Source organism: Eptesicus fuscus, chromosome 5 (assembly GCF_027574615.1).
Source record: "Eptesicus fuscus isolate TK198812 chromosome 5, DD_ASM_mEF_20220401, whole genome shotgun sequence".
NCBI lineage: Eukaryota > Metazoa > Chordata > Mammalia > Chiroptera > Vespertilionidae > Eptesicus > Eptesicus fuscus.
Genome location: NC_072477.1, coordinates 1,644,247 through 1,660,675, shown reverse-complemented (window position 1 = coordinate 1,660,675; position 16,429 = coordinate 1,644,247). Strand labels below are relative to the sequence as shown.

The window sequence follows — 16,429 nt, the reverse complement described above, 5'->3', positions numbered from 1 at the left end:
CAGAGCGTGGCCCAATGCGCCAAAGCCGTGGGTCTGACCCCAGGTCGGGCACATACACAAGCACCCGTGGAGGAGTTCGGAAGTGGAACGAGTCGATGTTTCTATTAAAAAAGCCCTGGCCGGTGGCTCAGCTGCCTGGAATGTCATCCTGTTAAAAAAAGGTGGCAGGTCCGACGCCCAGTCAGGGCACATACCCAGGTGCAGGTTCCATCCCTGGCGGGTGCACACGAGAGGCAACCAATCGATGCGTTCTCTCCCACCCATGTTTCTCCCTCCACCTCTGTCACTCGCTGCTAGAAAACAAGTGAACAACAACGAGACACGGCCTGCGCTGAGGACTTGGGGAAGACAGACCGCCAACCTGACAACTCCGCTTCCAAAGCGACGGCAGTGGCCGCGCCAGGACGAAGGAGCAGCCCGCCGGGCTCGGTCAAGGCTGCCCAGGCCAGGAGCGCGGGCCGCTGGCAAGGCTGCTGTGGGTGGCGCCTCCGCTGGCCCTTTCGGGTGAGGTCTGGCACACCCCCTCGACCCAACGGCTTCCGCAAAGCGTGGGACCTGCACGTGTTCTCTGCAGAATTCCCGCCAAAATGCCCAGCCCTCATCTCACGAGCGGGAGCATCAGACAGACCCGGAGTGCTGGGCACACCACCACGCACAGGGGAGGCACGTTCCAGGACAGGGCACCCGGCGGGACAGCTCAGCGCGGTTCCCAGGCTCCCCTGGGCCTGCAACCGGGGCCTCAGGGCCACCTCGTCCACACGACAGTGACATGGTGTTTACGAGGGGCCACCTCGTCCACACGACAGTGACACTGCGATTAGCTGCGGCTACGCGGGAGGATGGCTGACCTTAGGACATGAACTCGGAGCAGCCCAGGGTCGCTGATGCCTACAACACTTTCGCTAGTTGGGGGGAGTGTGGTGCACGGGCGGCGGCCGCACGTGGGCAGGACGCTGGCTGGGGCGTTGCTTGCTGCGGGCTCCCCCCCTGCTGCAGGTGGAAACTCTCTAATGACGGCGGGAGGACCAGCACACGCCGCCCGGGGCCCAGAATGAGACCCGCTCTCCTGCTCTTCCCTTTCTGGCTTCCAGAGGCCGCCAGGAGGGGCCATCCCGCCTCTTCCGGAAAAGGGGCGGGGCGGTGCCCCGAGGCCGCAGGAAACGGTGAGTGGGCTCGCCCCGCATCCTGCCACTTGCTGCGCAGGCAGCACGGCCGCTCCCTAGGGAGGGGCCACCGAGCTCCAACTCCGGCGGCGGCGAGGGCCTCCACCCGTCGGGGAGACCAGCGGGGAGCCAGGATGCCCCCAAAGGTCGGCCTGCTCTTCCCTGGCTGCGGTGCAGGCTGTGCTTTAACAGCTGCCTGGGGTCCCACAGGCAGAGGCCCCGGCCACCTGTGCCCTGAAGCCACGGAGCGGCTCCTCAGCAGCTCTCCCCGATGCTGGAAGCGTCTCGGCAAACATTCCTAGTCCTTCAGGCCTCTAACCTACACGCTTCCCATCCCGGCGGACAGAGCAGCACGCGGAGGTCCAGCGTCGGATGGCGCCGGCTGGTGTGTTCTGGCCCCACAGGAGCCAGATCTCAGGGCACTATTTCTAACGGTCCCAATGCGCTTTCGCTTGTAGACAACAGTTACTCACTCGGAAGGTCAGGTCATGTGCAAGTGGTGCCGTGTTGAAATACTCAAAAATAGAATCCTGGAAATCCGGGAGTTTGAGTCCTGTAAGACAGACAGTCACGGTGAAAACGTGAGACGCTCTTACGCTGGGACAGGAAGGCTCCCAGTTGGCAGACGCCAACGCTCCCCAGTTAGTGGATAAACCTGATGTGGTGCCACGCCAATGCCGTGACTTCCCAGCCGGGACAGGAATGGAGCTCACTGGGAGAGAGGGAGGACACCTCGGAGTCTCTAAAGAAAGGGGCAGGGAGGCGACCGGCCAGCTGTTAAAACGGACCCACGAGAGGTCTGGCCCAGGAGTGACGAACGGGAGAAAAACCAGGCTCAGCCCAGGCGCCCAGGGCAATCTCACGCATGCGCAGAGTAACAGGAAGTCAGCAGGGATGGGAACTTAACCACTGGTGCGTGACGGGCCACGGGAAAAAGATAAAACTGGGTCCACCCCGGACTGCACATCATCCAACTCCAAAGGGGTCGGCGAGCTACACCGCACAGTGGCACGTGCCCGCGGAACACCTGGACGCAGGAGTAGTTCCCGATGCCTCAAAAAGGGGACACTGGTCAACCTGACACACACACACACAATCTGAAACCCTCATCTCTGGCTTAAAATAAAAAATGTGAGTAAAAGACAGCCGAGAAGAAGCATTTGCAACTTCAGTCACAAACAAAAGCCTCTCCTCCCTCAATGTCCAGAAAGCTTCTGGGGAGAAAAAGACTTCACAACTTCTGTTTTTAAAATCGGCGAAAGATACCAATGTATAAGCCACAGAGAAAGCCACAAAGAGCCCACGTGTGTGTGAAAAGAGGCTCATCCTGCTCATGACAAGACGACGCAAACCAGGCTCCGCTGCGATGCGGCTTCGCCCCGACCAGGTGAGACCGCACTTGGGTGCAACTGGGACCCCACCCGCACGGCAGCGGTTCCAGGACTGCAAGGCCGGAACGACAGCCAGCCGGCCGCGGGGCACAGAGCGGTCCGTGTGTCATGGGACGTGACGTCTAACCACACTCGTGTGTCTGTGCTCTATTCTTTCAAGACCAGACACAGGAAGGCCCGACCCAGATTTGTGGGTGACTGGGGAGCGAATGAATCACTGGACGCACCCATTTCAGAGTTTGGCTTTGGCATGGCTAAGTGCTGTCTTCGAAGAACTAAAAGCTACCAGCCCCGAAAGAAATCAAATCTAAAGCAAAACCATCCCAAAAGGCTTATACTTTAAAAACGTAAGAACTTGTCATTTTAACTTACCGGTATCTGCTCTAAATTTTTCTTCCATCTTCTTCTTCAAAATTTCCATTTCTTCTAATAATTCTTTGTTTTTGGCTTCCGAGTCCTTGAGTTTGCTAAAATGAGAAACGGGTGCGTCAGGGGCAGAGCCCAGGCCACTGCGTGCGGCTGAGCGGAAGGCGTGGGGGGGCTGCGCCAGGGCAAGTGCCGGGACGCGCCAGGGCTCCGCAAACACGCGGACCGACACAGGCTTGACGGGCGGCCTCCCCCTAACACGTCTGGACATACAGACGTTTCGGCAGCACAAACACGGACGGGAAACACCCCGGGCTGCAAAGTGCATCTCACGAGCCTGCGGCGTTTTGGACGTTCCTCTCTGTGGACGACCCGATGCCCACGGAGGACACCCAGCCCAGGGGCTCAGACCGGACACCCGTGTCCTTACCCAACGGGCAAGAGGGTGGCTACCACCTCCCTGAGCGCAGGGTCTTGGGGTTCCCAGGCTTTTGTGGGGGGACAGAGCAGCCAGCCCAGCACTGGGGGACCTGCCATCAAATCCTGGCCCTGCACTTGTGTAGTGGGGACACCTGCCCGCACCTCAGCCCCATCCTCTGAGAGGGGCCAGCTCGGGGCGTGCCCAGGTCCCGCGGGAGGACAAGCACCTTTCGAAGGAGAGGTTGGCGTCCTTGGCCCTCCTCAGCTCCTCCTGCACCAGCTGCTTGGCCCGGATCTCGGCCTCCAGCGCAGACTGCAGCTCCAGCCGCGCGGACATGTCCAGCTTCTGACTGCGGCGCACCTTCCAGAGGGGGTCCTGTGTGGGGCGGTGCAAACGTGAGAGTACACGTTAACCTACTAACTTTACAAAATTAACGCTAACAAATGACAAATTCATCTTTTTCTAGCCTTAAACTTTTTTAACATTTTAAATTTATTTTATTGTTTAAAGCAGTGATGGCGAACCTATGACATGCATGTCACCACTGACACGTGTAGCCATTTCTGATGACACGCGGCCGCATGCCAAGGATGAAACATTTCCTGCTCCTGAGGATGAAACATTTGCGACTAGAGTCTTGGAGTTAGTTTTTTCCTCAAAGTGACACACTACCCGAGTTATGCTCAGTTTTTTGGCGAAGTTTGACACACCAAGCTCAAAAGGTTGCCCATCACTGGTTTAAAGTATTACAAATAGTACGTATGTGTCCTTTTTATTCCCCATTGACCTTCGCCCGGCCTCCCCTACCCGCCGGCACATGCCCTTACCCCACTCCCCAGTGTCTTGCCTTAAACTTTTATCGTATTTAAAAATTAACTCTCAGATATTACCAAAGTCCATCACAGCCAATTTTATTTTCAATATTTTATGGCCTTTATTCTTTCTTAGAGGTCTTCTAAAAATTCACTAATTTTTTAAAGAAGAAACTGGATCCTATAATGTAATTTTTTTTTTTCAAAGAGGGAGGGAGAGAGAGAGAGAGAGAGAAATATCAACGATGAGAGAGAAGCATTGATCAGCTGCCTTCTGCACACCCCTTACTGGGGAATCGAGCCCACAACCTGGGCATGTACCCTAACCTGGAATCAAACCCGGGACCCTTCACTCCACAGGCTGACGCTCTAGCCACTGAGCCAAACCAACTAGAGCAGTGGTCAGCAAACCGTGGCTCTCGAGCCACATGTGGCTCTTTGGCCCCTTGAGTGTGGACTGATGAGTTTGCCGACCACTGAGCTAGGGCTATCAAGTAATGTCTGTTGGGTCACTAGACTCTTACAAACCTAAGCTGCATTGTAAGGTCACAGTTATCTTATTTTGTTACACTGAAACATTCTGCTATTTCCTCACTGCAGGAATGATGTCATTCTTCATCGACGATGCCTACCTGAGAGGAAGACTAAGACAGTGGTCGGCAAACTCATTAGTCAACAGAGCCAAATACCAACAGGACAACGACTGAAATTTCTTTTGAGAGCCAAATTTTTTAAACTTAAACTTCTTCTAACGCCACTTCTTCAAAATAGACTCGCCCAGGCCGTGGTATTTTGTGGAAGAGCCACACTCAAGGGGCCAAAGAGCCGCAGGTGGCTCGCGAGCCGCAGTTTGCCGACCACTGGCCTAAGAGAAAGGAAAAGGAGGGACGGGGCACGGCGGGGGGTGAGTGCGGCGGGGGAAGCAGCCGCGGCAGCACCTGCTCACTGGCCGGCCGGCCGGCCCGCTGCCTGTCAAGGGGACTAGAGGCATCGGGACACTTCCTTCTTAAATGTTCAAGCACAGCGAGGCTTCCGCGTCCCCTCCGTCTCGGAGGAGAGCGCGGCCCGAGGGGACTTCGCAGCTGCAGGCAGGAGCGGGTGTGGAGGGAACGTGACTGAAACCTCAGCGTCTCCAGACAAGGCCGCCCTGGACGGCTTTTCTCCAGAGTCAGTAAATGGACAATATTATACCCTCAGGGAAAAGGAACTGTAATCTCGTCCGCCTTGTCCTTCAACAGGAACATCTACACAGTATTTTACACAAGAACCTCCAAGCCCGTTTTGCTAGAAGGACCTGTGACGGCATCCTCCGCCTCCGACGAGGCTTGCGCACAGGTTGGTCAGCGCAGCTCCTAAGAGCCAGTGCACGCGCGCAGGCGGGCAGAGCGCCGAGACGGGCCACTCCCGGACACCCCAATGGCTGCAGACACCGAACACGAAGGTGACCACTCATGGGGCCGATGCGGCCGGGGTCTTCTCTTCAAGAGACCTGAGCTGCCACTGTTTCTCACGGCCGGCCGCTCTGGGGACGAGGGGAGTCCCTCGGACACGCACTGAGGCCGTGCGTGCTCAGCCTCCGCACCCACAGACTGTCAGGTTCTCGTGTGAGGGGAGCAGTTATCACACCTGCCGGCGCTGTCCCTTTGGGTAAACGTACCTTCCAACCAGGAAAACGCGGCGCAACTAGAGTTCTCACAACCCTTCTCACTGAGCCTCTGTCCTTACCGCTCGGCATCGCTCACAAAAGAACTGTTTGTTTTTAAAGAGTGAAAGGGACCCAGAAAAATGGAGACGAGGGAACTGGGCTGAGAGGGGACCCATGCCGCCCCGAGCTCGCCACACTCCTGACGCTGCAAACACAGACCGCTGGCTGGTCACGTAACGGAGAGCCTGGCCCCGAGGGGGGCCGTCCTGCTCTCTGAGGGGCCCCACAGCGCGTGGCTACCTGAGCGAGAGGACGAAAGAACCTGCCCTCCCGGAGCGGACACACTGCTGGCGCTCCTCACCCGCCGTCCCAGGGAACAGTGTGCGGTACCGCCCGGCGAAAGCCCTCGTGAGCTCCCTGGTGACAAACGGGAGCTTTCGGACGACCCACCAGTGTTCGCGACCCCAGGCTGGAGCTCCGCAACGTCTCGAGCTCTTCCGTCATCTTCGAAGCCAGAGCCTGAAGGTAACCCCGCGCGTCCTTCTCGTCGCTGACCCTGCGGGAGGGGACGTGTCTGTGAGCGCCTGGAGCAAGGAGCACGCATGGGTGCCGCCTCCCTGAGGGCACAGGGACCCAGCGTCCTCACGGGACACCAGTCCCCGTGACAACAGAATGCCCCTTAGGCCGGCTGGTGTGGCTCAGTGGTTGAGCGTCGACCTACGAACCAGGAGGTCGAGGTTCAATTCCCCGTGTAGGTCCTGCAGGAGGCAGCTGATCAATGACGCTCTCATCATCGATGTTTCTCCCTCTCCCCCTCTCCCTTCCTCTCCGACATCAATAAAAGCTGTTTTAAAACAAAGAAGGTGCCTTAGGTAGATCCCCGCTCCCCCTCAGAGACCTGGTGGCTGCCTCTGCACCTTTAGCTCAGCGCAGCGGCACTGGGCAGAACGGCCACCTGACCTTAGTGCTGTGGGGCAGGGCGGAGGGCTGTGCCTGGGCATCAGAGAAACAGCGGGAGGTGCACGTGACAGTCGCAGAGGAAGATGGGAGCCGGAGAACCTGCACCCTGGGCCGCGCCTGAGCCTGGCCACGCCTCTGGGCGGCCAACGTACCACTGGATGATCTCGGCGATCTGAGCTTCCCAGTGGGCCACCGACTCCTTCTTGGCTGCCAGGTCCTGCAGCTCGTCCTCCAGTTGCCTGTTCTGAGCTGTGAGTTTGTCCACGAAGGAGCAGAGCTGAAAGGAAACAATTGCACCACACAGCGGGTTAGTTGGCGCCGGCAAACAGGACATTAGCATTATTCAAACACAAGTTCTCTTGAAGATTTTGAGTTTTCTTTAATCGTTATGAGGTTCAGGATGTGGGTTTTTGATTGTATCTAACTCCAGTCACATTTCAATGCAGATCTGAACATAAATGGGATCAAGAGCCAGTGATTTCAGATAATCAGCAGCTTTTAACCAAATATAAACATCCCATTTAAAAGATCACCATTGCGTCATTTAAAAATAAAAATACTTAAATACAAACTTCCAGGTCCCGAAAGTTCCCGCCTCCCGAAGCGATCCCGAGCCTTCCGTACCCTCTCCTTTTCGGCGGCCAGCTTCTTGTTCTCCTCGGACAGCACGGCTCGGTCTCGCTCGTACTTGTCTTTGACGGTGCCCACTGCCTCCTCCACCTCGCTGAGCCTGCGGGAGGGGCAGGGTCAGAGCCACCGGGGCCACCCGGCCCAGCCGCACAAGCCCGCGTCTCCCACAGGAGGAGCCGGGGACTCACCGTTCTCGCTTTGACTTCTCCAGTTTGTCTTTCAGCATCAAGACCTCCTTCTGCAGGGCCAGCTGGTGGCTCTCGGAGTCATGCACCTCCTTCTTCACAGTTTTCACCTCCAGCACATGGGAGGCCTCGCGCCTCACCAGCTCCTCTTCGTAGAACAAGACCTTCTTCTCCAGCTCAGACTTGATTTTGGAAATCTCTTGCTGATGCTCTAAGGAGGCACCTGGTCCCCGGCCCCCTTGCTTGCCCTGGAGATGAAGGTTCAGGTAAGTCACACACCTCCCTGCCCTCCCGCGGGGTCACGCTGTGTCCCCTCCCACCGGCAGGCACGGTCCTGTGACATAGCTGAGCCTGGTGGGTGGTCCTCCTCAGGAGGGCAGCGTGGGGGGGAGAGCGCCTGCCCTGCAGGAGGGATGTCACACTGCGTGTCACCCTGCACTGCTTCCGGGTCTCCCTCTGCCCAGCACTCCCGCCCAGTCCTCTGAGGACCGGCTCTGTCAGGCCCTGTGGTTACGGCCACGTGACGTCTCCGCTCTCCTGCAGCGGAGGGGCAATGACTGACACACACCAGCGAACCGCAGGTGACGTGACAAAGACTGGGGGGAGGGAGGAGTGCGGTTCGACGCACTGGCCAGGCAGGTGGGGCAGAGATGAGGGGAGACACAGACACCTTGAGGACGTGCAGGGGAGAGGCGGCGGATTCGCCAGGGGCCGGGAGGGGGTTCGAGGGAGAGAGAAGCCTCAGTGTCTCCATTCACAGACAGGAGCCCACGGCTAGGCCGGCGGAGGCCCTGGGGTTGCACGAGGTCAGCCAGGAGCCCAGCCTCCCCACCGCCCTCTTCCCTCTCCAGGCCTTGCCCCTGGTCCCTCGCCGCCGCCTCTGGCCACGGACGACCAGCCTGTCCCGCTATGTCGGGGGCAGGACCGGGCTTTAAGGAGCTTTCCCAGAAGTGGGCCCAGGAGCTTAGAAACCCAGGTGTCAGCCCTGACCGGTGTGGCTCAGTGGATAGAGCGTCGGCCTGCGGACTGGGGGGTCCCAGGTTCGATTCCGGTCGAGGGCATGTACCTTGGTTGCGGGCACATCCCCAGTAGGAGGTGTGCAGGAGGCAGCTGATGGATGTTTCTCTCTCGTCGATGTTTCTAACTCTCGATCCCTCTCCCTTCCTCTCTGTAAAAAATCAATAAAAAGAAAAGAAACGAAACCCAGGTATCGAGGCACAGGCGCTGGTGAGGGGCTCGCACAGCTGCCAGAGCCGCTGGAGAGACGCGAGGGCACCCTATGGCCGGGGCCTGCAGTGTGGCCCTCCCGCCGACAGGCGCGCTCCTGGGATGAGTCCCCAGTCGGGAGGGAGGGTCACGGCTGCTGCCGGTGGGAGCGGGACCCAGGGGGCTCTACCTTGAGGGCCTCGAGCTCACTTTCGAGCTGCTTGGAGAAGCTCTCGCTGTGCTCGCGAAGCTTGCGCTCCTTGGAGGCCTCGGCCACGGCGTCCTCCAGCCGAGCTTCCAGCTGCGAAACGGAGAAGCGCGGCTCAGAGGCACCGAGCCAGCTGCACGCGGCACCCCTCCCCGCCCACCCGTCTCCACGCGGCACCCCTCCCCGCCCACCCGGTCTCCACGCGGCACCCCTCCCCGCCCACCCGTCTCCACGCGGCACCCCTCCCCGCCCACCCGGTCTCCACGCGGCACCCCTCCCCGCCCACCCGGTCTCCACGGGGCACCCCTCCCCGCCCACCCGGTCTCCACGCGGCACCCCTCCCTGCCCACCCCGTCTCCACGCGGCACCCCTCCCTGCCCACCCGTCTCCACGCGGCACCCCTCCCCGCCCACCCCGTCTCCACGCGGCACCCCTCCCCGCCCACCCCGTCTCCACGCGGCACCCCTCCCCGCCCACCCCGTCTCCACGGGGCACCCCTCCCTGCCCACCCCGTCTCCACGCGGCACCCCTCCCCGCCCACCCCGTCTCCACGCGGCACCCCTCCCTGCCCACCCGGTCTCCACGCGGCACCCCTCCCTGCCCACCCGGTCTCCACGGGGCACCCCTCCCTGCCCACCCCGTCTCCACGGGGCACCCCTCCCCGCCCACCCGGTCTCCACGGGGCACCCCTCCCCGCCCACCCGTCTCCACGGGGCACCCCTCCCTGCCCACCCGTCTCCACGGGGCACCCCTCCCTGCCCACCCGGTCTCCACGCGCCAACCTTCCCCGCCCACCCGGTCTCCACGCGGCACCCCTCCCCGCCCACCCGGTCTCCACGCGGCACCCCTCCCTGCCCACCCCGTCTCCATGCGGCACCCCTCCCTGCCCACCCGGTCTCCACGCGGCACCCCTCCCTGCCCACCCCGTCTCTACGCGGCACCCCTCCCTGCCCAACCGGTCTCCACGCGGCACCCCTCCCTGCCCACCCCGTCTCCACGGGGCACCCCTCTCTGCCCACCCCATCTCCACGCGGCACCCCTCACCGCCCACCCCGGTCTCCACGCGGCACCCCTCCCTGCCCACCCGGCCTCCACGCGGCACCCCTCCCTGCCCACCCGGTCTCCACGCGCCAACCTTCCCCGCCCACCCGTCTCCACGCGCCACCCCTCCCCGCCCACCCGGTCTCCACGCGCCACCCCTCCCTGCCCACCCGCTCTCCACGCGGCACCCCTCCCTGCCCACCCGGTCTCCACGCGGCACCCCTCCCTGACCACCCAGTCTCTCAGCACGCAGAATCCTGCGAGCTCTCACCTCACTCTGCCCCGAGTTTCATCACTCGGTCAAGTCTGAGGAGCATGCCTCAGGGCTTGACTGGAATGGCTGGTTAGTAAATCAACATCAAACTCTAATGTAAATGGACAATTTGCCGTGACGTTGAGAAAGGCACTGTTTGTGGACACAAGTTCTCTGATGCGGGAGGACGTGCATTCGCTTCTTAAACGGAGACTTCGGCTCCCAGCGGGCCCGTGGGCCCGACAGCACCCTCACCCCCTCCATCCGAGCGGCGGTGCTTCCAGGCTCCCGCTTACAGGGCTCCAACAGCCAGCGGGCTGCAGACTGGGCAGCCTCAGTGCAAACAGTGTGGAGCTTCCTCCAAACATTAAAGACGGAACTGCCATTGGACCCAGTGATCCCGCTGCTGGGAATACACGCTAAGAAACCCCAACACCAACCGGGACGATGGATGCACCCCCATGTGCACAGCAGCACAATGTGCAATAGCTGAGATCTGGAAATAGCCCCAGTGCCCATCAGTAGCCGAGTGGATAAAAAGCTGTGGGCCATCTACACCAGGGAATACTAGGCAGCTGTAAAAAGGACGGACCTCTTACCTTTCCTCTAACCCTAACCCTAACCCTAACCCTAACCCTAACCCTAACCCTAACCCTAACCCTAACCCTAACCCCAACCCTAACCCTAACCCTAACCCTAACCCTAACAGCATGGAGGCCCTGGAGAGTATCATGCTACGTGAAGTAACCCCGTCAGAGAAAGACAAGTATCCCATGATCTCACTCATATGTGAAATCTAATGAACAAAATAAACTGATGAACAAAATAGGACCAGAGGCCTGGCTGCATAAAACAGACTGACGGATCTCGGGGGGATGGGGGGGTGGGGACTGAAAGAAACTAACTAGAGAACATATATGTACCAATGTGTCAGGATGAACATATATGTACCAATGTGTCAGGATGAACATACATGTACCAATGTGTCAGGATGGACATATATGTACCAATGTGTCAGGATGAACATATATGTACCAATGTGTCAGGATGGACGTATATGTAACAATGTGTCGGGATGAACATATATGTACCAATGTGTCGGGATGAACATATATGTACCAATGTGTCAGGATGAACGTATATGTACCAATGTGTCAGGATGGACGTATATGTACCAATGTGTCAGGATGAACGTATATGTACCAATGTGTCAGGATGAACATATATGTACCAATGTGTCGGGATGGACATATATGTACCAATGCGCCGGGATGGACGTATATGTACCAATGCGTCGGGATGGACATACACGTACCAATGTGTCGGGATGGACATACACGTACCAATGTGTCAGGATGGACATACACGTACCAATGTGTCAGGATGAACGTATATGTACCAATGTGTCAGGATGAACGTATATGTACCAATGTGTCAGGATGGACATACACGTACCAATGTGTCAGGATGGACATACACGTACCAATGTGTCAGGATGAACATATATGTACCAATGTGTCGGGATGGACATATATGTACCAATGTGCCGGGATGGACATATATGTACCAATGTGCCGGGATGAATGTATATGTACCAATGTGTCAGGATGAACATATATGTACCAATGTGCCGGGATGGACGTATATGTACCAATGTGCCGGGATGAACGTATATGTACCAATGTGTCGGGATGAACGTATATGTACCAATGTGTCAGGATGAACATATATGTACCAATGTGCCGGGATGAACGTATATGTACCAATGTGCCGGGATGGACGTATATGTACCAATGCGTCGGGATGGACATACACGTACCAATGTGTCAAGATGAACATATATGTACCAATGTGTCAGGATGAACGTATATGTACCAATGTGTCAGGATGAACGTATATGTACCAATGTGTCAGGATGAACATATATGTACCAATGTGTCAGGATGAACATATATGTACCAATGTGTCAGGATGAACATATATGTACCAATGTGTCGGGATGAACCTATGCACCAATGTGTCAGGACGGCCGAGTGGTCTAAGGCACAAGACTCCAAGAACACATGTGCACATGCACCGCCCAGGGACACAGACAGTAGTGGGAAGGGGGGGCTGGGTGGTGAAGGGGAGCAGATGGGGGAAGGAGGGGCAGCTGTGACAGCGCCAACGTTAAAAAACAGCCCGCAGGCTTCTGAGGCAGAGGGTGAAGGGCCTGAGCCACGTCCCGGCTCACAGCACCTCCCCGTGGACGGCAGGACAGAGACACCGAGGCCGCGGTTCTCTCCAGGGTCTGCGAGGCCTCCCTTTGCTCCCCGCGCCCGCCCCCCAGTCCACGCCCGGACAGTGCACACCGCACAGAACACAAACACGTGGACACAGAGGTGTTTTCTGTTCAGCCAGTTACTTAAGAAAAGTACAAAAACTGCCACTCTTCCCCCTACATTTTTGGGAAAATAATTAAAACACTATGTATGCTCACTTGTAACGGGTTTACTGTTATAATGAAAAAAGTGTCACTTTTCACGTCTAACGTGGTGAACGTGAAGAGCCACAAGCCACACAGACGAGCTCTCCAGGCGCCACTGGCCTGCCAGCGTGAGGACCGCGGCCGAGCCCCACCCGCTCTGGGCTGCTGCACGAACGCCGAGGGGGGGATGGGGGGTGCATCCCGGAAGCCCCGCTGCATCCCATCGCGGCACGTGCATGTCACGTTTGTTGGGGATGAAACCTCCATGAGCTTCCACAGGGAATGTTAAAAACCAGCACTGCAGGCGTCCCTTACTGAGAACCACGGAGCCATCGCTTGCCAGACCCACTCACTCGGCTTCACCCACTCTCTCGTCGCTGTGCCGCGCCAGCTTCTGGAGGTTTGCTAGGGTCACACGAAAGCCCACTAGTGCAGCCCGCGCCCAGGCCCCTACCTCCTTCCTGAGCCTCTCGGATTTGCGGACCTCCTGCCGCATGGAGTCCACCCTCTGCATGGCGGCCTCCACCTCCTCCTCCTTGTCGCGGAGCTGCCGGGACACCTTCTGCTTCTGAGCGCGCAGCTCTGCCACGCGCTCGCTGAGCTCCGAGAACTCCTGCAGGGCCAGCTTCCGCTGCTGGTGGGCGTCTTTCAGCTCTCGGGCCTGGGACTTCAAGCGCTCTGACGCTTCAACCAGTTGCTGAACAGAAAGAATGACCCTCTGGACGCTGCTGTCGCAGATGCGAAGGCTGGGAGCTCAGGGACAGCGCAGTCCGAGGCTCGCCGGCCAGGCACAGCCCCTCTGCCCCAGCTCGGCTGTGTGCAGCCTGGACGTGCACCTGAGCTCGGGCTGAGCCATCCAGACAGACCCTCCCAGCCCGGGGAACGACGCTCCACACCCCGCCCGGCGGCCGCCTCTGTGCCGCCCACAATCACAAAGGTGGTCGAGGGTGAGCGCTGGTGAATGTTAAGTAACCAGAGTCCCACTACCCAGACCGTAGAACTGGAAAGGGCATGTTACACCCGGGAAGACTTAGACTGCGCGCAGAGTAAGGAACTGGGAGCAGTGCGGGCAGCTGGCCCTTTCCTGGATCTGAGGGGAGCTGGCTGCACTGACCTCACCTCCCTGCAGCTGGTCCCTGTGGCACCCGCTGGCCCGAGGCTGGAAGGAGCGGGACTCGAACAGGTTGGGGGTGGCTCCCGCGCGGGGAGGGGAGCGCCCGCACCAGGCCCCGTGGGCTCAGAGCGGCTTTCTGACACGGGGAGCAGCAGGGCACCCCCAGCGCACACCAGACCACGCACTGCAGGTGCTGTGACACCACATGAGCCACCGTCAGCCTGGGTGTGAAACCCCCACATCTGAGAGAGCAGGTGCACCGACCTGAGTGCTTAAATGAGCCTTTTTAGAAGGCTCAGTCCCGAGTGGACACTCAGCAACGGGTTTACTGAGCAGTCAAACTGTAGAGGAGTCTGGGGGAGACACCCCAATGTCAGCAAGTGGCCTCTACTGCACAGCCCTGTGGCGGCCCAGCGCCCCTTCTGGAAGCAGGGGTTCCCCCAGCGGGGCTGCTCCCGGGCTGCGCCACACGGAGCACGCAGACCGGCCCACACCGGTCCCCTCTGCGCGGCGGTCGCTGCTACCTTGTGGAAGTCCTCCTTCTCCTGCCGCGCCACGCGGTACTGCTTCTCCAGGCCTTTCAGCCGCAGCGCGGATCCCTCCTGCTCCGAGCGGAGCGCCACTGCGTCCTCCAGCTGTCGCTCGAGCCTGCTGGAGTCTGAGCAACGGAGAGAACCAACCGTGTTCCCTCCCACGCGAAGCTCCTCTCGGTTCCAGCCCGAATGACCGCCCGCTCTCAGGCAGAGGCCTCCGGACTGCCCACACGGCAGGCCCCGCAGCCACCCGGCACCCTCCTGCCGCACCCTCGCTGCCCTGTGCAGCGGGCAGGGTAGCCCCAGGGCAACGGCTTCGCCGAGAGCAGACTCCACGGAGACTTTGTGGGTGGGGGCGCGGGTGCCAGACAGAACCGGGGAGAAGCTGCCCGCCTCGGGTCTGCCTGGCCGTGCGTCAGCGGCAGCGCCAACCCGTCAGGTCAAGGGTTAAGACTTAGAAGTGACTTGAGCCTGCAGGGAACTGATAACCTAGGAACCAGGAAGACGGACGGGCAGCAGGTCCAGCACGAGGACTGGAGAGCGGCTCGCTGCAGCCGGAGAGGCCGGCATGGTCTGAGCCCAGAGGAGCCGGGGCCGGGAGGGCAACAGGCTCCGGGGCCGGGGGACCAGCAGGAGCCGACTGTGGCTGGAGCCACGGAAGCCTGAGCGCTCAGCACCTGGGGAAGGGCTTTAGTAAACGGACAGAGCGTGGCCCTGACCGGCGTGCTGCCGCGGAGGCTGTCCCTGCTTCCGCGCCCGAGAAAAGGCTCCGAAGTTCTCTGTGCGGAGGCCAACGCCCTGAGAGCGGAGACTACTCGGTCCGACCGTAAGCGTACCTGCTATTTTATTCTTCAGGCGCTCGATCTCCTCCGTCAGCCTTTTCACCTCTTTATCTCGGGCCGCAGTGCCCAGGCCCCGAGCCGAGCCGTGGAGGGACTGCACGGTCTGCGTGGACTCTGGTGGGGGGGACACAGGCGTGAGCGCGGCCCTGGTGCGCGCCCCCGCAGCCACAGGAGCCGGCCCTCACCTTGCAGCTTCCTGCTCAGCTCCAGCTTCTCTTGCTCCAGCCTCCGGATCCTCCGCTCGTAGGCCTCCGCCTGCAGGCTGCTCTCCAGGTCCCGCTGCACGCCCTCGTCCTTGGTTAAGGTGCTGGACTGCATCATGCTCTTCAGAGAGCCTCGGTCAGAAAAGCAGCTGCAAACAAAGCACAGGCCTCACCACTGAGCCCCACGGGCCGCGTCAGCATTCAAAGCCTCCCTGGGTGGAAGGCAAACACAGACAGCTGTGAAAAGACTCATTGTTCATGGAGCCAGTCAGACAAGAGTCCTCCTCACGCAGGAACTGGGTGACAATGGCCCCAGGACAGCCTCGGAGCCAGCCAGAGTCCGTCTGCAAAGAGCGAAGTGCCATTCCTAAGCCACGGCTCACTCGCAAGGCAAGTGCGGAGCTGGCCCGTGAGGCCTCGCCGGCTGCGCACAGGTGTCACCGGGCGGCGCCGGACAGCGGCGCGGCCAGAGCAGCACAAGCCACCAAGGGCTTCCTGGCTCTGCCACTAACTAGGGACAGTTCCTTCAGCCCCTGGGGCCCGAGCCCCGTGCGGCCTGAGGGTCCTTCCATCCCAGAGGCTGACCAGCACCACCAAGCCGGTCACTGTGGACAGCTGACCGGCGCAGACGAAGGCAGGAGGCGCTGTCACTCAGAGCCCCCTTCCCGGACTCTCCCATCTTACCTCCTGCCTTTGTGTGACGGTGAGTCCTGCACCGAGTGCAGCAGGCACCAGCACGGATATGCCGACAGAAGGGCCTAGCAGGGTTTCTCAAAGTGGCCCGGGGGTGCCCTGCATCCCTGGGGTGTGTGCGTCCCAGGAGTGTGCGTCACGGGGTGTGTGTGCATCCCGTGCGTGGGGGGGGTGTGCGTCCTGGGGGTGTGTCCCGGGGATGTGTGCGTCCTGGGGGTGTGCCCCGGGGGGGGTGTGCATCCCTGGGGTGTGTGCGTCCCAGGAGTGTGCGTCACGGTGTGTGTGTGTGTGCATCC

General features: G+C 59.9%; 1 protein-coding gene across 1 annotated transcript in view; it reads right to left on the bottom strand.

Annotated features, from left to right (window-relative positions):
- Positions 1-16,429, bottom strand: part of CDC42BPB (CDC42 binding protein kinase beta) — a 90,493-nt gene that overhangs the window by 15,577 nt on the left and 58,487 nt on the right. The window contains exons 10-21 of the mRNA XM_054715718.1: positions 15,423-15,589; positions 15,232-15,351; positions 14,387-14,520; positions 13,203-13,445; positions 8,970-9,080; positions 7,577-7,821; positions 7,383-7,488; positions 6,911-7,035; positions 6,249-6,354; positions 3,568-3,716; positions 2,927-3,021; positions 1,637-1,716 (exon numbers count right to left, since the gene is read on the bottom strand). Coding sequence (XP_054571693.1) covers positions 1,637-1,716; positions 2,927-3,021; positions 3,568-3,716; positions 6,249-6,354; positions 6,911-7,035; positions 7,383-7,488; positions 7,577-7,821; positions 8,970-9,080; positions 13,203-13,445; positions 14,387-14,520; positions 15,232-15,351; positions 15,423-15,589 — 1,681 coding nt within the window. The remainder of the gene's footprint in view (positions 1-1,636; positions 1,717-2,926; positions 3,022-3,567; positions 3,717-6,248; positions 6,355-6,910; positions 7,036-7,382; positions 7,489-7,576; positions 7,822-8,969; positions 9,081-13,202; positions 13,446-14,386; positions 14,521-15,231; positions 15,352-15,422; positions 15,590-16,429) is intronic.